The sequence below is a fragment of the Megachile rotundata genome, chromosome 8 (genome assembly GCF_050947335.1).
Source record: "Megachile rotundata isolate GNS110a chromosome 8, iyMegRotu1, whole genome shotgun sequence".
Lineage (NCBI taxonomy): Eukaryota > Metazoa > Arthropoda > Insecta > Hymenoptera > Megachilidae > Megachile > Megachile rotundata.
The window spans coordinates 10,225,274-10,246,088 of NC_134990.1; the positions used below are offsets into that span (position 1 = coordinate 10,225,274).

The 20,815-nt window shown below is 26.9% G+C and overlaps 6 protein-coding genes across 10 annotated transcripts in view; 2 read left to right on the forward strand and 4 right to left on the reverse strand.

The window, feature by feature from the left end:
• Positions 1-3,941: 3,941 nt before the first annotated feature.
• The window catches only part of ZC3H3 (zinc finger CCCH domain-containing protein 3), a 35,915-nt gene continuing 19,041 nt past the window's right edge, over positions 3,942-20,815 (forward strand). Inside the window, exons 1-9 of one of the 4 annotated variants that reach the window (XR_013039158.1) lie at positions 3,943-4,126; positions 4,500-5,361; positions 5,466-5,554; positions 5,646-5,823; positions 5,909-6,067; positions 6,145-6,340; positions 6,545-6,605; positions 9,528-14,458; positions 14,528-14,767. Coding sequence is in view for 3 of the 4 variants with exons in the window: in XM_012282156.2 (XP_012137546.2) it covers positions 4,087-4,126; positions 4,500-5,361; positions 5,466-5,554; positions 5,646-5,823; positions 5,909-6,067; positions 6,145-6,340; positions 6,545-6,997 (1,977 nt within the window). In the remaining variant the exon portion in view is untranslated. Of the gene's footprint in view, positions 4,127-4,499; positions 5,362-5,465; positions 5,555-5,645; positions 5,824-5,908; positions 6,068-6,144; positions 6,341-6,544; positions 7,281-9,527; positions 14,768-20,815 lie in introns of those variants that run through there. The other 3 variants (XM_012282158.2, XM_012282157.2, XM_012282156.2) reach the window with 3 other exon arrangements.
• LOC100883840 (LETM1 domain-containing protein 1) lies at positions 7,401-8,969 on the reverse strand. Its single transcript, XM_012282160.2, has 3 exons — positions 8,229-8,969; positions 7,934-8,083; positions 7,401-7,835 (listed from the first exon to the last, which is right to left on the reverse strand). Exons 1-3 carry the CDS (start codon positions 8,952-8,954, stop codon positions 7,656-7,658), a joined length of 1,056 nt encoding a protein of 351 aa, XP_012137550.2. The 5' UTR covers positions 8,955-8,969; the 3' UTR covers positions 7,401-7,655.
• oxt (Xylosyltransferase oxt) lies at positions 10,747-14,198 on the reverse strand. The gene is made up of 7 exons (XM_003701911.3): positions 14,028-14,198; positions 13,485-13,954; positions 13,141-13,283; positions 12,867-13,033; positions 12,418-12,799; positions 11,404-12,338; positions 10,747-11,329 (listed from the first exon to the last, which is right to left on the reverse strand). The coding sequence occupies exons 1-7, from the start codon at positions 14,196-14,198 to the stop codon at positions 10,871-10,873; spliced, it is 2,727 nt and encodes a 908-aa protein (XP_003701959.1). The 3' UTR covers positions 10,747-10,870.
• On the reverse strand, positions 15,005-17,240 carry LOC100883728 (uncharacterized). 2 transcript variants are annotated; one of them, XM_012282162.2, is made up of 3 exons: positions 17,013-17,240; positions 16,406-16,941; positions 15,005-16,233 (listed from the first exon to the last, which is right to left on the reverse strand). In XM_012282162.2, exons 1-3 carry the CDS (start codon positions 17,238-17,240, stop codon positions 15,582-15,584), a joined length of 1,416 nt encoding a protein of 471 aa, XP_012137552.2. In that variant the 3' UTR covers positions 15,005-15,581. The 2 variants fall into 2 exon arrangements, with proteins under 2 accessions (XP_012137552.2, XP_076390900.1); XM_076534785.1 differs by having other exon boundaries at positions 16,406-16,889; positions 17,013-17,171.
• On the forward strand, positions 15,069-15,744 carry mRpS33 (mitochondrial ribosomal protein S33). The gene has a single exon (XM_003701909.3). It carries the CDS (start codon positions 15,198-15,200, stop codon positions 15,531-15,533), a length of 336 nt encoding a protein of 111 aa, XP_003701957.1. The 5' UTR covers positions 15,069-15,197; the 3' UTR covers positions 15,534-15,744.
• CNPYb (FGF signaling regulator protein canopy b) lies at positions 17,358-18,744 on the reverse strand. Its single transcript, XM_003701908.3, has 5 exons — positions 18,492-18,744; positions 18,286-18,412; positions 18,062-18,196; positions 17,777-17,941; positions 17,358-17,698 (listed from the first exon to the last, which is right to left on the reverse strand). Exons 1-5 carry the CDS (start codon positions 18,595-18,597, stop codon positions 17,539-17,541), a joined length of 693 nt encoding a protein of 230 aa, XP_003701956.1. The 5' UTR covers positions 18,598-18,744; the 3' UTR covers positions 17,358-17,538.

Here is a 20,815-nt window from a genome sequence, read left to right on the forward strand (position 1 = left end):
AATTCTGGGGTATTGGACCTCTGGAGTATTGGAACCCTGGAATATTGGAACTCTGGGGTATTGGAACTCTGGAGTATTGGAACTCTGGAGTATTGGAACTCTGGGGTATCGGAATTCTGGGGTATTAGAATTCTGGGATATTGGAATTCTGGAGTAATGGAACTGTGAGGTGTTGGAACTCTGGAGCATTGAAACTCTCGGGTATTGGAATTCTGGGGTATTGGAACTCTGGGATATTGAAATTCTGTGGTATAAGAATTTTGGGGTATTGGAATTCTGAATTATTTTAATTTTGCAATACTGAAATTTTAGTATATTGGTATTGTTGAATATTGGAATTTTAAAATATTGAAATTTTGACGTATTTGAGATCTGATATATTTTAATTCTGAAATATTAGTATTCTTAGGTACTAAAATTTTGGGATATTATAATTTTGGAATTTTGGAATACTGGAATTTTGGAAATTTGTAATTTAGGAAATTTGTATTTTTGGAATATTTGAATATTTGAATATTGAAATATTGTAATTATGTAATTTAAAAATTTTAAAACATTGAAATATTCAAATTTCGGTACATTAAAATTTTGGAACACTGAAGTTTTGAAACTTCACAATGTTTGATCTTTGAAAATGTTTAATAATAGAATTGTGGAACATTGTAATTTTGGAACGTTGGGATTTTGGAATATTGAAGCTTTTGAATTTTTGAACTTTAGAACTTTCAATGTTTGAAACTTTGAAAATTGAAATTTTGTAACTTAATAAGTTTATCTTTAAACTTTTATAAACATAAGGATTTTTGATATTTAAAATTTGTAATCTTTGTAATTTTACAATTTTGAAATGTTAGAAGTTTACAATTTTTGAACCTTTGAGTTTTGGAAATCTTAGAAATCTTAGAACTTTGAATTTTTAATGTGTCGAAGCTTTGAAATTATAGAAATTTGGAATTTTACAATTTTACAATTTTAATACAATTTTACAATTTTACAATTTTACAATTTTTGAGTATCAAATCTTTAAGAAAAGAATAACCTTGTTTGTTCCGACGTATAAAAATTTGAAAGACCCCGTCATACAGTCCATGAAAGGAGGAAAGGAGAAAATGTGACATGAATGGGTCAGACGTCTTCCTCTACTTATTTCACCCTGTCTATCATCACTGTTCCGAGTTTATCTCAATTCAAACAGAATCAGGGCATTCGGTAGTCAACTTTAACAATTTAAACTTCAATATCATAATATTTGAAATTTAATAATCATTCATGTATAATAATCAAATTTTTATTAATCAAATTTTCTTCATTTTTACATTTTCTATAAAAGTAATTCATCGACTAATTTTTCTGTTAAAAAAACATATTAACACATTTTTTATTCGTATAATTTTATTTTAAAAAATTTGTTAATAAATTTATTTTTAACTTATATTTACATTATGAAATATGAACCTATAATTTATATTTCATAAAATTAAGTTTTCATGAATTTCTAAAAATCATTTAAAAATGAAAATGAAAAATTATTTATTCATATTCTAAAATAAAGTATATTTAATATTTTATCAAGTTTTAATTAAATTGTTGAAACTTGATTTTAATAAAAAATATTTTGTTCTCTTTTTATATTAATTTGAAAAAAATAATTTTGTTTATTTATACTGAATGTTGAATGTTTATTTTTATTATTTATCTCAATTTGCTTTTAATAAAAATTTTATTTCTTTTTTGTTTCAAGTATGAACAACATTTCACAATTTGTTAATAAAATCTGACAAGTGGATATATTTTTTTTTAATTAATACATTGCTTCACGAGTTCATGTATCGATTATAGAATACAATATTATACTTTTAGTTAAATTAGTATTTACAATCAATTTTCAAAGACCAACATTTCCACGTAGACGCACAAACGTAATGCAAATGAAGGAATAAACGTTGAAATAACACTTTTAATTTTCGTTTCGGTCTTTATACACACGGGATGTTTTTTGAGGCTGTTCTAAAATTCGATCACGACTGAATGTGTTAAACATCATCTGTCTCGACGTATTTAAAATTGGATTGATAGACATTCGTCAACAAGTTTACGATTTTGCGTGGCTATTAATATACTCTAATACAATTTTAAGGGTTTTAACCTTAGTTTTGATTTTGGCAAAATAATAAATTACTCATATAGCAAGTATGAATATATAATTTGTTTAAATTAAAGTACATTAAAATTAATATTAATATTTTGTTAAAATCAAAGGTATTTAAAGTAAAAAACCTTAAAATTTAAAATTTAAATAAAAATTTTTCAGTTAATGTTTAAAAAAAAATTAAAGCTTGATACTTACTTTGATGTGTTTCAATTTGAACAAAATTATACATTCATATTTATTAAAACTAAAACTAAATGTTTTTAAAAATAAAATTCTTCAATTAATACCCTTGAAATTTAAAGTCAAAATAAAAATTTTTCATTTAATATTAAAAAAGAAAAATTTAAACTTGGTACTTATTTTAATATATTTCAATTTAAATAAAATTATATATTTATATTTGTTGTATTAATTGCTTATTACCATTTTTTTCTATCAAAATTAATTAAGATTAAAAATAAAACTTCAATATTTCAAATTCAAATAAAAGTTTGTCAATTGATATTTAAACAAAAATTAACACTTGATACTTATTTCAATATTTTTTATATAAAAAGTCAGCGGGATTATTTATTTTGGGACACCCTATATATATAAGTATAATTGTAAGTTGCAAAGCTTTTATATGCGACCCAGTATATCCATGAATGTAGATCAATATCTACTGCGTTTGCGTGTAACTTACGTCGAATGGTATGAAAAAGCGCGTATTATATAAATTTATCGTATTTGTACTCGTTATCAATATTATCGATTAAAATACGTATCGATTATGATCATATTATTAGCGAAAGCATGAACTTCCAATCTTTCAAACGTTTAAATTCTATTTTTCAAATTTTCAAATTCCAAAAATACCGAATTCCAAAAATCCCGAATTCCAAAAATCCCAAATTCCAAAAATCCCAAATTCCAAAAATCCCAAAATTCCAAAAATCCCAAATTCCAAAAATTCCAAATTCCATAAATCCCAAATTCCAAAAATTCCAAATTCCAAAAATCCCAAATTCCAAAAATCCCAAATTCCAAAAATCCCAAATTCCAAAAATTCCAAATTCCAAATTCCAAAAATCCCAAATTCCAAAAATCCCAAATTCCAAAAATCCCAAATTCCAAAAATCCCAAATTCCAAAAATCCCAAATTCCAAAAATCCCAAATTCCAAAAATCCCAAATTCCAAAAATTCCAAATTCCATAAATCCCAAATTCCAAAAATCCCAAATTCCAAAAATCCCAAATTCCAAAAATCCCAAATTCCAAAAATCCCAAATTCCAAATTCCAAATTCCAAGTTCCAAATTCCAAAAGTTCCAAATTCCAAAAATACCAAATTCCAAAAGTTCCAAATTCCAAAAATTCCAAATTCCAAATTCCAAATTCCAAATTCCAAAAGTTCCAAATTCCAAAAGTTCCAAATTCCAAAAATTCCAAATTCCAAATTCCAAAAATTCCGAATTCCATATACTCTAAATTCCACCAACTGCAAATACCCCACACTCCAAACTTCTCAAACTACAGATTCCCCACATTCTAAATTTTCCAAATGCCAAGTTCCCAAAACTACAATTCACAAAACTCCATTTTCCCAATTTTCAGATTGCTACATTTACAAATTCTCATATTCGGGAATGCATAAATTAAAAAATGTACCGTGAAATCAACCATTTAACGATGACAAAACAAAGACGCAATTTGAAATATTCCGCTGTTCCGTCATATTAAGAATTAGTTGCGTTAATGCACGTATGCAGCGCAAGTAACAGTTACCGTTGCGACATCTATCTTCATATAGTTTGTGGAAATTTGTTTCCTTACCAGGAATGTGGTGAATGTCAACACGTTACAGTGATTTGTGAAATAAATTTATTACATTGTAAAGTTATTACAATATTTTAATAAGTGATAATTGGAAAGTGAAGTTTCATATAATTAAATATGAACGAAAATCTGTTGAAAGAAATACAATATCTGACACGTAAGTTTATGGTTCGTTAATTACTTTGTTGGTCGTGAATAATGAACAAAGACAAAATTTACATGTTAAAAATATTGCAAAAAAAAATTACATCCAGATCTAGGGGACAAATGTGTGCATTAACTTTAAAAGCTATTATTCTTTTAACTGTTACAAGATTGTAAACATTGAGCCATTTATTAATAGAAATAGAAAGTAACACATTAAAGACTGTTCTAATAAAATTTATATTAAAACCAGTCTTTGTATATGAATGCTAAAAATTAATGGGTTTTTTATAATATTTTCACACATTAATCTTTAACTAATTGTCTTCAATAATGATGTACTTAAATAACTTCTTTAATGTAGGTTAAATTTTGTTCTGTTCTAGGTTTAATAGAAAATCATAAAAAAAAGTCGTTGGATACATTATGTTGTGTGGAAAAAGATATTACAAATCAAAATTTAAATTTAGCACAGACAGAAAAGTATGCAAGTGCACTTTATAAATCTCAATTGTCCAAAATTTCTAATAACATTTCAGGCAACGAATTGACTAGTACCAATGTATACATTAATCCAAACTTTAAACCTCAAAATTCTGCTATACACATTAATCCAAAACTCCGTATGAAATCTTTGGTCCATATTAATCCAAAAATGATGAATAATGTCATAAAATCTAATGAAAGTGTACAATGCAATTTGGTAAACAAAACAGCAAATGCTAAACAAAGTCCTGTGCAAAATTCTATAAAAAAATCGGTACATGTTAATCCAAAATTAATGAAAAAACTATCTTCCTCTATGCAACCGAAACCAGAGGAGCATAAGAAAATAGTAATACAAAATATCACACATCCAGTGTGTTCAAGATTAAAATTTGTTAAAAGTACAAATTCTCCAAAGGCTACTCAAAGTCAAAAAAAAGTTAGCAATAATAACATTTTAATTTTATCGCGTAGAAAACTTATACGTGTGAAACGAGGATCAAGAAAATCATTAAATACTTCTCAAATAGAACTTTGTAAAATTAAGAAGTCTTCGACTTCATTGGTAAAAGCTGTGAAACCAATATCTCAAAAAGTTGTAAGAACAAAATTATCAAATGCTTCACAGCAGTTAATAAATAGGAATTTTACTCTAATAAAATCATCAATGGTGAAACCTAAAATAAACAAGTATAGAATTGATAGAACCATACCAAAAGCAAACAACAAAGAATATGTAGGCATTAATCGAAAAAAGGCTGTGTATGTATCACAAAATAGTAGATATACTTTGGTAATCGTAGTTGTGTTAAATAATTACAGTTGATGATTAATAAATATTTATATTTCTTCTACACACATTTTAGGAATAATAAAATGCAATTAGTAACAATTGGAGGAATTGTTTATAAATCTTCTAAAAATCAGTTAGTACGTAATAGTTATGGAGTAAAAAGTAAGATATTTTTAACAGTTTTTATAGATTATAATTAAGATTATAAAAATACGTGATACAAAACTTTATCTTTCATATATTTTCAATTTAGAAAAACGAACATTAAATTTAAAAGCTGATAAATTTGTTATTACTACTAATGGAAAAAAATTACGTAGAATAAAATCTGCAAAAGAAATGTCAGAAAATCCTAATATGAAAGCATTTTATACAAATAAATTTAAATTGTCATCTAACATATCAAAAACAAATTATAAAACCAATATAAGGTATGTAATTGATATGATTACCTTCCTCTTTCTTGTGGTTCCATAATACATTATTCATACTAATAATTACTTTTTTTACTAACAGCAATAAAGTCAAACAAAAAAGTATACAGATATTGCGTAATAAAATGCAAAAAAATAATCAACCCTGTTTGATATTTCAAAGATTTGGATACTGTTCAAATCATACAAAGGGAACTTGCATAAAACGCCATGACAAAAAACAAATTTCTCTCTGTAAAAAGTGAAGTTGATTTTTCTATAGTTTCACTTCACTTTATGTATAAACATTTCATATTTGACAATAACCATTTTTCCTAGGTTCCTTCAAGGAAATTGTTTACTTGACAAGTGTCCACTATCTCATGATGTGGGTCCTGAAAAAATGCCAACTTGTAAATACTTTTTAGAAGGTTGCTGTACACGAGACGCTTGTCCTTACCGCCATGTCAAAGTTTCGTCCAATACTCCAATTTGTATTGAATTTTTACAAGGATACTGTGCCAAAGGTAGTGATGTAAGTACAATATTTTCTATACTTACGTAAATGTAAAGTTTTAAACAATTATTGCATTTATAGGTATATATTATTTTTATATACCTTGTTATACAATAATTTTAGTTATAAAATATTAAGACTGTCATCGTATATCTTTTATTGTGTATTAATAATGTATAAAAGACAATATTTCAAAACACCTGGAGATTTCTTCTTTTACAGTGTAAACAACGGCATGAAAATTTGTGTCCCGAATTTGAGAAAACCAACAAGTGCAGCAAAGGTAAGCATTGTCCTTATCCACATAAATCACAATCATTTTCTAATACACAAAATCATTTGAAAAGAAAGTATGACATATGTAGTAATCAAGTAGTTCCTCCTGCTACAAAGGATACTTCTTCCTCTAATAATGAAAACAGAGTTAGATATTATGAACAAGCAGATACTTTAAACAAGTCTCTTGACAAAAAAAGAGAAAGTATTATGAAAAAAATAAAACTTATGAAAAGAGTAGAATCCATAGCTTGTTCTGATATATCAAGTGAAACATCTAATAATACCACAGATGTAGAAATAAGTGAAAATAATACTGAATTAGAAGTAGTTTCTAATTCAACAGTATCAAAACGACCTCCTATTGGTTTTCTGCCTGCTTATATACCTATCAATTGATGTAGATACTACATCTATAAAATTCTAGATTTTTTATAGTTCTCTGTACATTTGTGTATATCTATTTTGACTAATATATCATGTTCTTGTCATTTGATAAAACAACTTATGTTTTGATTAGTAACAAATTTATATTTATAGTTATTAAAACATTAGATTTCTATTCTATTATGTTCAAATATACACAAAAAAAAATCAAGAATTATATTTTGTAACATATATACACTCGTGTAAATGAAGAATGTATATTTAACAAAATGAAAGTATTTTATGTACATATAAATGTTATAATTATTTATATACCTTTGTCTCATTTCTCCTCTTGTCCCTAAAATATAATTCTATTAAAACAAAATTTATGTACGTGAAAAAGAGAATATTGTAATAAATAATTAACAAAGTATTTATATGTGTTGTCAGAAAATGATACAAATTTCATATATTTTTTTGACTTGTTCACGTGTACACTTACAATATTTACAATATAGTATATAAACGTATAATACATTTTTGCGTAAGAATACAAAGTTGGTAAACTCGAACATGGTCATATGAAATAATTTATACAAATATTTTAGACATAAATAGCTACTTCAATATTGTAATACCTATACATTTTTACACAATAAGAAAGCAACTAATATTTAGTAAGTTTATTTCAACTGTATATAAGAATCCAGTTAGTAGGATGATTATATGCTAATAATATTGGACTATGTAATAATAATGAGATCGTATCTTCATTAACAGCATTTGACATAATAAACCACTGGTCAAGCCAATTTCTCATACTTTCTATCGACATATTTGCAGGACTTACACCCCTAAATGAAAGTGCCTAAAACATTTATAATTAAAAAATATATAGTAATTACAATATAATATGGGTTTATATACATAATTTTAAAATATATTCAATTAGAGACTTATGCACACCCAGCGTATTTCGTCGTTTGGCATTTTTATACTTCCACCCTGTTTTTGTATAGCTTGATCCATTCGTTTTATTAGCATACCTCTTTCTATCAATTTTTGTTGTTTAAAAAGTGTCCAAGAAGATATATCATGAATACCGAGCAATTCTTTCTAGAAATATAATCCAGAAGTTTAATATTATTTTACTTGATAAATTATAAATTGTCTTCTTTTCAAAACTAATGAATATGAGCAAAAAATGTTAGGATTATTGAACAAAATACATTTAATTTTAATTACAATAAATTCAACATACTATATGTTTTCTTTTAAGGCTGTTTAATGAATAGGGAGGTCCAGCAAATAATTCAGAGCAAGCAATAATATTTTCCACTTGAGGATGTGTGCCACTACCAAGGCATGCAATAATATCGTTCCATTGTTTTTTCAATTTTTGATTTGTAATACGATGAAGTTCTGCTTGCATACATCTAAATAATGGTCTGTTATGTTTTAATCGCTTCTTATGGTCCAATAGCATAAAATCGAGTCTTTGTTGTAATGTCCAATAATGGGAAGTTAGAAGTTGTTTTGGAAAGTGATATGCCAAAGGAAAAATGATATAATTTGTAAAAGGAGCAGCTGATATTAATAGAACAGGACATAGTTTTATTAAATCCCTGGGCACTGTATATGTCAATCGTAATTGTTCAACGGTTAAATTTTCAGCCTCAGAAGAAGTCGGTTTTTTCAGTATTACCAAATACTCTTTTACATCTTTAAATAAATCTTTAGTTCCAATACTAAATACACGATACACATGCATTGTTCGTGGGAATTTTTTTTCCAATACTTGTTCATAATTTTTAATATAATTTATGTATCTATCAAACCAATACTTCTTGATGTTAGATACTTTACTTTTCTCTGTTTTTTTATTTTTTTTCCCCCATGATATTTGATTTTGTATGCTAGTGTGTATAAAAGATAAAGTTGTTTTATTTTGAAAAATATGTTGTTGACGTATTATTTTATGTATCATTATGATTTTGTTTATACTATATCATTTCAAACGCATTTATATTATGCAGTATTTTTCAAGTTTATATTAACAATATAATATTTTATTAACTACGAAATACTGTAAAAGAAAGAACAGTGTAAGAAGATTAACTGGAATATTATTCGTTTTTTTATATTATTTGTTTAATTGTATTGTAGTGTAGTTTATTTACTAATAAATTCTGAATATAAAAATATTAATAAGATACTTAAATCGTGAGGTAATTTTTATTTTCAGGTAGCTTTTAGTACGGTAAATTACAGATGCTGTACACTCGCAATTACATATAAAATCTTTTTTCGTTCAATATATTATTACTTTTTCGAATTTATCATGTTACTTATAGTACATGTTATGAATTTATTACAAAAATAAAGTGGATATGAAACCCTAAACATAGTGCACAAAAATTACTCATAATAGAGTTATAAGGTTATAGCCAGTTGTGGAAGAATTCTTCCGCGCATCTAAGTTGGATTCAGAAGGTTCTTTAGTACCAACAGTAGAAGTATAACAATTTCTTAGAGTTATTTTTTTTTGTCAATTTCCTAGCAAACACTGCGTATTTCTCCAGCAGTATGAAGATGGCGTTCAAATCTCCTGAAGACTAAATTTGCGCCAAACGCTTTGCGCGCTTTTCCAAAAAGGAGATTTTCTTTCATAATAATAATATTAATTTTTAAAAAGTAAACATATATGTGTTTAAGTAAATATTGTTATATACATTACTTTTATATCTGTATTTTGACTGCCATTTTGTGATTCAAAATATTTGTATTTGTTATTTGTAATTAGTGCCATGCGATTTGAATTTGGCGCCATATAAATTGAACTAATACGATGCAATTTGAATTTGGCGCCATACAAATTGAACTAATACGATGTGATTTGAATTTGGCGCCATATATTTAAACCTTTTTTTCCACGTTCGTTTGTTTGGAAAAAATATTCAAAACCTTACGGAAGAATTTATTTTATTTATAGATACACTTCCGAAATCACAGAAATTTAAAAAGAATTGTTGTTCATATGGTCCATTGTTAACAAAGTCTACAAAATATTTAAAAATAATTTCAAATACTACTTTCGAACAGTAAAAGTCTGTTAACAAATAGCGAGGCACTTGAAAAGAACCTTACAAAAAATGGTCTGAAAACATGGCTCACAAGTAGCTGCGAATTTGTTATTTTTTGCATTGATTTAAAAGTGATATACGTGTGGAGTTGAATTTTCTTTCCTCTTACTTCATGCACAGTATAATATATATACAATATGTAACAAATAACGTTACATAACAGAATGTCTAAACAGGTTTATTTTTTAATAAATTGACAAATTATAAATGTTATGGTAATATATTACCATTGCTAAAAACAGAAAGACTAACAATTGCTTTTTATAATATATACAATTGATTATTAATGAAATTCAAATTTCCTGTTATTTAATAAAATTGAAGGCACATGTAGAAATATTTTACAGGAATGTAATACAAATTATGTAAATGTATATGGAAAACTTTTGGTTTCTACTATGTAGAATGTCGTTAATTAGTTATACAATACATTGTTACAGCCAATAAAAATGAATTGTTATTATACAATGTTTATCTATATACATATGTAGAAATACATAAAAGTATTTCATTATACTATCAATAATTAGGTATACTGAAAATTAAAATTGAAAGAAACACATGAAAAATTGGCTTACCGTAGCATAAAAATTGTTTAGTTTTAGGATGTAAAATATTTTTAAAACAGACTGTATGTATATGTATAGTGTGTATTTGATATAAAAATATTTAAAAAGATTATTAGTTTTTACACGTATTTAATAAGTTAAACTTTAAAAATATTGAGAATGGCACATATTTAGTAAATTAATTAATAGTTTTAACACAAGTTACTGATATCAGCCTTTGAATCTGGACTCAATGAGCTCCAGTAAGTATTAATACACTTCTGTAATTTTAATTTAGTTTCTATTTTACTATTTACGTTACACACTTTGTCGATTTCGTAATGTTCTGCTACTAATTTATCTATCCACTCATTCAGATTAGAATTAACGTTGTTTTCATCACCAGTGGTATAAACAGTTCGTTCATAAAAATTTATGGAGCTTAATAAATGTGACCACTTTTTGTTCATTTCTTCAGTAACATGATAACCATTTCCAGATGCATCATTCACTTCTTTGGATTTTTCAGCGTTGATCTTTCTATTTTTCCAGTATCCCAAAGGAGTTACCAGAAATTTCATTTTCGCTATTAATAAAGAATCAGCGACTAAAAGCAGATGCCATGTACCCACAACTAGATGTTCGTTCAGTTGTGGTTTAACATATCCTGACTGAAAATGAGCAATATATTAATCACTTAAAGAATGTTACAAATAAAATAATTAAACAAAAATGATATAATTACTAAAGTTGTTTCTTCGAGTTGTATATAATTAACATCTGCCAGCCGACCATATGGATCCACCCAAAGTATAGATAAATTTTGTGGTGTAACAATTCCAGCATCGAAATCGTACCATAAGCCTGGATTTGAGTATGGTCCTATACTTCCCATTAAATTTCTGAATGTCTTCTCTTTTTGATCATAATCCGTATTAACGGATAAACTTTGTATTTTTCCCAGCCACTCTCGACTAGTAGAAAAGTTGCGTCTTAAATAGACCAAAGATTCTATTTGTTCCACATATTTTTCATTAATTGTCGTTTCTGCGTGAATCAATATTCCGACGAACTGATTGTGACTGAAATAGGCAGTAGTTTCCAAAAGGCGAACATTGTTATAGTCTATATTTAGCTTACGAAAAACTAATCTTGCTAAAGAATTCGAAATAGTTAATTGCGCATCGTCACTCAAAGGACTCAAGTCTGCTGTATGATATAGATTTTGCCAATACGTATCGTAACCTTTTGCAATAATTGTTTTGTTTATTCTTTCAGGGTACAACCATTCTTCTACCCTGTCTATGATTCTTTGATCAATAACAGATTCAAATTTTCGGGCAAAAAATAAGTTACGATCTATTGTATTTCGGATTCTGCTAAAATCCTCAAGTTTAAAATCATTTGGACTGCAACCGCACCAATCAACTACTGCTTTATACTGACATTTACATCCTAATTTCCTTTTCCAGTTAGTAACGTGTAAATTGTTATCAATGTATGTATTACAAAATCTCGAGTTACGTAAAACTGTATGGAAAAAAGACTCGGCAGGTAGTAAAGTATATTTAAATACTTTTAGTAGATCAGTCACTAATGGATCAGGATTTGGATTAGCAACGTACTCTACGAATTCCCTGCTTAAAGCTACCCAGTCGCTACCACCATCTATCTGAATACCTATAAAACAATTATTTAACAAATAATTATTTAACTAAACAATTATTTAAATAAAACAAAAGTAGAAAAGGAAATTTACCATCTGGTAACTTACGATCACCTATTCTCCACATACGAGTTTCACATTCTACAAAAGTCTTATCTAAACCTTGTTTCGTGATAAACCTCTGAACTTCTCTTCCATGAGATTTTACAAAATTCATACCTCTATTCAAACTAAGAAATTGCGTTAATTGTGCATTATTTTTTATAGGAAAATCAGATTCTGATAAGTTAACGAGGAAATCCCAGTGTTGATTATGCGCAAGCATTTGTTGTGCTGATTTCAAAAGAGTTGTCAACAGACTTGCACCTCCCCAAATACTTGCATGACGTAAATTTTCTCCCCTCGCCACTTTGATATTATTTGTTTTGCAGGATTTCTCTACCTCTAACATTTCCCGGTACAGATAATCTTGCCGCTAAAAGTACGAAACGTTAATTACAATAAACCATTTATCTGGAAGTATTAAAAATTTGTTTAATTACCGCGTCGACATGAATATAAAATAAATGTGATGGATGATACAAAACATTAATAAGTCGTTTCACTTGTCGACTTGCTCTGCCATTCACTGTTAATAAGTAAGCAATTCGTGCAGGTTTTTCATTTTCACTATCAGTACTTGCATTTCGAGCTACTTGAGCTTTGAATCCTATGAATGATATAAATTCTTCATAAACTTGTATTATTAACAGAAGTTAGTATTATATAAATAAAAGTTTTACGTGCATAATTATATTAATAGATTAATTTTCTTACTTTGAATTCCAGTCGAAAACACATTAATAGTCAAATATCCACCACAGGAATATTTAGGATTACCAGAACATTTCATATTGCAACTAGAATCTGGTAATCGTTTTAGCTGCGATGGTTTTTCCATTCCACAAAAACATTCAACTCTGAAATTAAACACTTGTATATCTGAGGATAATGTATCTTCACATATTTGTTACAAGTACCACATATCTATTTAATATCATTTTTTATGAAAGCGAAAGCTCAGAGTAAGCTCTCAATACAAAACTATCAGAATTGTCATTGTGTTCCATGTCTGAACCAATTTAATTTAAAAAATAGATGTGTTGTATCTATATACTTACGAGTATTCTGTACCAGCATATAAATATCCTGATTGAAGACACAAAAAAGCACAGCGCTCTGGAGAATTGTTCCCTTTAAAAATATGATAATAACCAGAAAGTACTCTTAATGTTTTATCATCTCTAAAACATCCTAAACTGACTGGTTTGTTTATAAATCCTGGAGAATGAGAGCACAAAGACTGTATTCTTTCTGGGTATAGTAATCCCTGTTGATTAAGGCACGTCACATTGACAATGCGTTGTTTGCATATTTGACTTTGTGCACGTGTTACAGCGCTCACAGCTTCTCTGCCAGTAAATTCACAAGGTGGTGTAAAATTTAATGATTTATAATCTAGTTTTATTCTAGAAGTGCGGTTTATCTGAGACTGTGATACTTTATTCGAATTAGGATGTTTATCTGGTGGAAGTTTCACTTGACGTAAACCTTTTGGTAAACCTTCATCTTCTTCGAATTGAGGTAAATCCTACAAACAAAATATATGTTATGATATAATATGAAAAATAGTTTAACATCAACATTATTATTAATAAACTTACTTCTCCTGAAGATAGTTGGCTCGATTTTCGATTTCGAATTTCCAACCCGAAAAATGTATGAGCCAAATAAATTTGTACACACAATACAGTAATACCAAATACAAAAAGTATTCGATATTTTCGTAAACAACTAGAAGATCGGGTTATTGAATGGTTCTTTGTTATAGCCATTTTTGTTATTTAACTTAAATTAATCATATCCTCCGAATTTGATTAATTTTGTAATTGTCATTGGTTAAATTAAAGCATAATCTTTTGTAAGATATAAGGAACATGTTGCACTTATGTATTTATATTCGATATGAAATATGTACTTGTATTCACTGTATTACATTACTTTATATATTATATACTTATATATTTACGTATAAATGTACATAAATAGTTCAAGTAGTAATAAATTACTGAAGGACAATAACAATGTGTAAAATGTAGGTTCGATAAAATATTTTCATGTAAATGTTTATTTAAATAGTTACACGCATTTATCTTGCTTTTAGTTCAACGAGGAAATACAGGTTTAAAAGTTTACAAAAAGAAATTATGCGAGAGGACATTATTTCAATTGATATTATTTATTGCTACAAATTAACAAACATATATACATAAAAATCTATGTTGTATCATAAAGATAACTTGCCGCAATAATGTTATGGCGAATTCACATGATAGATTGTAGTGCACAGGGAACCAACTTTATCAATTTATGTTTAATAAAATATGGGATTACCCAAAAACAATTAGTTGTTTTATGCTAATTATCATCAATTTCAAATAGCAAAAAAGCCATGGAAAGTGAATGAATTATTAAAATAAAAGAATAATAAGGTGAGAACTATGGAACTCAATATTTAAAACAATTATATATTCTATTTATTGTTTTCAAAATACTGATACCTATTATTCATCGATTTCGAAAACGTTTGTTGGAAATTAGACATAGTGCACCTTAGGCAAAAAGTTCTCTTTGGCTGCCATTTTCCCCAGGAAAACCAGATTTGTATTTTACTGTGTTCAGAATAACATAGATTTATAATTTACACCGTATATATTTTCACAATTCAAGCAGAGTCTGTACACTAATCGTATCAAAGCGCAAAATTTTTATAACCTCAATCTTTGGATTATGATTCAAGTCAAACTGTAAAAACGTACTTTTAAGAATTAAAAATGAATAAATATTTAAAACTCCAGAATGCAGGCACTTCATATGCCAAACATATGAACCGCTTAAGTAATCGAATATTCGGTGAAGTAACAAGATCAACTCCAAGCAAGTCTATGAAAGTTGTTAAGTTATTCAGTGAAAAACCGGTAAATAAACGACCAGAAATTATCAGCTATTATCCACGTCATACTCAAACAGCTGTATTAATGAAGCGTCTCAGAGAGTATGGTTTATTCAGAGATGAACATCAAGATTTCAAAGAAGAATATGAACGTTTGAGAGAGCTTCGTGGTAAAACGAAGTGGGTGGCACCACATCTTAGAGATAAACTAAAATAAAATTGTCAATTTTGTATATAATGTATATCATATTATACATACATACTATTAAATAAAATATATTACATGTAAATAATGATGTAAAGACAAAAATATAAAGGAAAGAAAGTATAAACTCCTTGAATGTGCAACAATAATCCTCGAATGAGAAGTTGTTATTTCTTCAAAGTAAAGTGGTAATAAATATTCAAAATGAGTTGATTCTACATGATCATTATTGTGTTTTTTTATAATTTTATCACGTTTTTTACTATTACATAATCTTGATTTATTTGAGAGACTTAACTGTCCTTTTTTTAAATTTGTTATGGTCTGATTATTGCAAGAATCTTTAGTTTTACCAATTTCTTTGTAGTGATTAGTACTAATTGCTTTATCCACAGTATGTGTATGTGATAGATTATTAGGACGAAAAGAAGTTACATTTATATACTTAAACTTGTGGGAAATAGGAATGTATAATCTATTCCAAATAAAGGATCGATTTTTATGTTCCATAGATGTTGCAGTTTGTGTTCCTATTTTGGCATTTATTGGCCAATCATTTATTTGTGAATTTATTCTTAAAAAATTTGTGTTATTCCGTAAATTATCTACATTTGTATTTTCTTTAAATTTGCAGTTGTTTTCATTTGATCTATGATTGTCTTTCCAGTTTTCTACTTCTTTATCATTGAAAATTAACTCCTTTATCCATGTCCTAAAATATTAGCAAGTTAATAATTATAATAATTTACTACAAGACATTTATCAGATTAAATTACATATATACAGATAATTTTTTATGATCTTGGAAAAAGAAAATTGTCAACATCATTAAATGATGAATATAATATATAATGTTATTATAAACTTTATTTCCAAACATATACCTAAATGCATCAAGATCAACATATGTTGGAAGATCTCCACATTCTAAAGAAAAGTTTGTCCAAGATGCAATTCCAAGTAAAGCTGTTTCACGATGTTGATTTTCACATACAACTGGTGACCCAGGATTTCCAGCACATGCTTTCATTTCATCTTTAAATTCCACCATTGTACAAAATACATTTGTATAATTTGTGCTTGTTTTTATCATATATGTGCATAATTTCCAGGAACTAAGAATTACTTCACTATACTGGATAGGTTTAGCCAAAACTTTGGAAAATGATGAAACATAGCTTTGCCATCCAAATATTAAACATGGTGCATAATTGGTATCATATTTGACAGGTATATTTGGTAATATTATTTTGCTGTTACACATGTCAAATGATTTATTAAGTTTCATAAGGGCTATATTATAGTCTCGATCAGGAAGAACAGAATAGGGTTCATAGTGAGGATGTATGTACGTAGCTTTTACAGATACTGTTTGTTTAGTATCAGTTCCATTGAGTCCAGTCGCAAATAAAACAATGGACTATATTAATAAATATTAAAAGTGTAATCTTCAATACTTATTTTTAATATCAAGAATAGAAAATGACATACGTTTCTCTTGTCTTGTACACATTGTGCTGCAGTTAAAACCCAGTCTGATGATATAAGAACTCCACCGCATGGTGCTATTGTTTGAAATTGTATTAACCAAGGAAACTGACCATCTTGAGCTCTTTCTCCTCTGAGCAGTACACTCTTAGATTGTTCCGAATTTATTAATAATAAAAATAACAAAATATTTATACCCATATTTGTTGTGATTAAAATACAAAATATCATTTTATGCTCTCATGTGACTACCTTCAATATAGTAAGATTGCAACTGCATATTAACAGAAATCGTTGTTACTAAACATAAAATTGTTTATTAAAAAATGACTAAAAATACAATATTAATTATGGCAGAAGTTTTGGCAAAATTTGTATTTACAGAATAGATACAATATTAAATAAACGTATAAAAAGATGTATATTTATCTAATGAAGAGTATCAAGTTATTTTGTTCATCATTTTGTAAGTAGACTTAATAATGTCTTTATGACTTTCATTGCTTATTTTTCAACATCAGTTAATACTTTACAATTCTTCCTTATCATCTTTCTTTTTATCTTCAGTTTCTGTATTTTTCTTTTTCTTTTTCTTCTTTTTCTTTTCCTTTACATCGCTGCTAACTTCACCTTTTTCTTTAAGACAAGAATCATCATCCCCTTTCAATGCTCTCTCTGAACACAAATACCTAATAAAATAGAAATTATTTAATATTGTCGCATTATATTCAACTAATGATAATGTATGTATAGTTTGAAATCAATACCTAGTTAAAGGAATATCTCTTTGATAATTAAAATACCATTCTTCAATATCAGACTCATAATTTTCAAGTAAATCTTCGCACTGTGATTTTAAAGTTGTTATTTCTACGGATGGCTTATCCCACAATTCATATGGAATTCCCAACTCAACTTTAACACCTCTATCCCTGTATACATATAAAATTAAGGAAACTTAAGATATTGAATTTGTTTCAATTACATACTGAACTTGATGCTAATACTAATCATTATGAATTAATATTTATTATATGGAAGTATTATCTTACACAAGTCCATGAAGAGTTTTAAAAGTTTGACTCATTCCTTTGGAAAATCTGGTACTGTCTGAACGCTCTTTGTGAATATTATATTCCAGTATACGTTCACAAAGATCTTCCATGCTTTCTATTAAACGTAATTCTCTGAAAATGACAGTTATAAACTTTATAAAAACTATTATACACTATAAATGTATAATACAGGGAAATGTTCAAATATATGTGAAATTTACGATTTTGTATATTCTTTCTTTTTCTTAGGCGCAACATCGTCGACCGAATAACCAATTTCGAGCTTATCATGTGTTTTGCCGGTTTCGTCTAATCTTGCTTCTAATTCTGTGGCAACAACCTTACAAACTGCAAAATAATGTATTATATATAATATATATTTATAACAAATATATTTATATTGTATACATGATATATATACAAATACCTTCACACTTGTTGGCATATTTTACACCTTGCTCCTCTTCAGGACCACCGATTACAAAATATGAAAACAGTAATTGCGTCAAAATAATTTGCATTAAAACGTACATTGTTCAATTACAAAATTATAATTATTAAAGGAACTTCACGGAACGGTTATGAACATTTATATTAGATTGCATCACAACTGAATTTTCTATGTTAATTATACTGCTAACGTGTCCAAACTGCCCGCTTATATTACAGATAAAGGCACTTATACTGAAAAAAATTTTATACATATTTATTTATACTCATGTTCAATATCAGAAGTAACACAGTCTGAAGAATGATATACGATAAACATGATAAACACGAATCATTAAAAAATTAATTGTTCGATTTATTCATTTTCCTGCATCGTTTAATATAGAAAAAGGTTTTATATCAATTTTATTTAATAGCATATGAATAAGTGGTTTCCATTTATTTGGTGGCTATATTTTATTCGTTAGTATAAAGCGGTATGTTCAAAATCAGCCAATGAGAATAGACCACATAAAAAATGTTTATTTGAGTAACATTAGATAATCAATTAACAATTTGCATATGACAAATTAATATTTTTATTCTTCTACTTTAATCTTAAAGCATTTACCGACATTTTGGAAAATTTGCAACATCTTAACATGATTTCAAATGACAGTATTTTTTTTTTATTTTGGGTAAACAAGGAGGATATTTTAACTAATAATTTGTATAACACTTATTTTTAAATTTCAGTTTTTCTTCTTTTTTTTAAGTTTAAATATTAATTAATAAAAGGTGGACTACATCAATGGATTTTTTTGTTCTATTTTAACATTATATTTTTGCTCATTAACATTTGGACAGATCTTTAATATATACAAAAGCAAATACCCATTTACAAATAAAGTTTATAAAAACTAGCAAAGCATATAATGAATGTACAATAACGTACTTATTGTTTCTGATTATAATAGGTGTGTAAATAAATATGTCTCTTACCTGAGACAGTATTTATGGGGTTCTGTTTTAATAATAATAATAATAAAAAAAGAAAAAACTGTATAATGTTACTTACATAGTGATCATATTTTCTATTTTATTCTTTTTCACTCTTTCCTTCTCTCTTTCTGTTTCAAAACTGAAAAGAGTATTGTATAAACTGCTTTGTACTACATTCTCATCATTTGTTCAAAAGATGTTAAATCCAGTTTCCTGTATTTTTTTTAATGGTACACAAAGTAATTTGTACAATAATATTACAAACAAGTTTTTAAAGGATCATTAAGAATGTAAGATAGTATTACTTAAAGCGTTAGAAAGATATAAAAAGATTATTAAATTATAATCAGTTTCAAAAATGGTTTGTAACATTTTATACACATTATTTTGTGTAAATTTCAACTATAATAATGCTTTTATTTTTAAAATAATGGTCTCATTATAAAATAAAGAAAATAAGAAATGCTAAAAATATAATTACCTTCTAATATAATTGAAGATATAAACAAAAGCTAACTATAAAACTGTTTTACTCACAGAGTAAGAATTAGTTGATACTAAGATTTAAAAAGTTTAAAATTTTACAAAAATATGAGACTCAACAATTTGATAGTGCAAAGGTTGTATGAAAATGATTCAATATTTTAAAGCTGAAATTATATAAAAAATAAATGACATACTATTGAAGACTGCAATATGAAAAAAATTTTGATGCAACAAAAATTATGGTAAAAAAGTTAGTTGTTTCATTATGCAGAATAGAATGTAATCTTCTGGTAGAAGTAGGAATCATTTGCACAAAAGTAAAATAAAAATATAAAAGAAAAACTAAAATAACGACAGTAACTTTTTATAACGCACTTTTATTTATGTTTGTACTTATTTACAAATAAGTATAAGTAGCAAATAACATAATTTTTTCACATATAGCATTCTATTCTGCATGACACCTCCATTTTGATTGTCTGCTCCAATAATAGGACTCATAAACAGACAAACAATTGAAAATTCCTGATATATTTTTCAGTATAATAAAATTCCTCTGTATATAATAAAATTATTTTATCATATTCAAAATACTTATTTCTCAAAATCAATTTTTTAAAATTAAATAATAAAAATGATAAATTAACGTAAAAGAAAATACAGCTAAAAATAGTTTTAGCTCTTAAAAAATGCTTGTTATAAAGTTCTAAATGAAATGCAATTAAAAAATCAAACAGCTACCATTATGCAGAATTTCGAATTTTTGAAAACAGTAACATTTTCTGCCGAAACTACGTTGTTCAACTGTTTGAAAATTGAATCTGATATTGAACA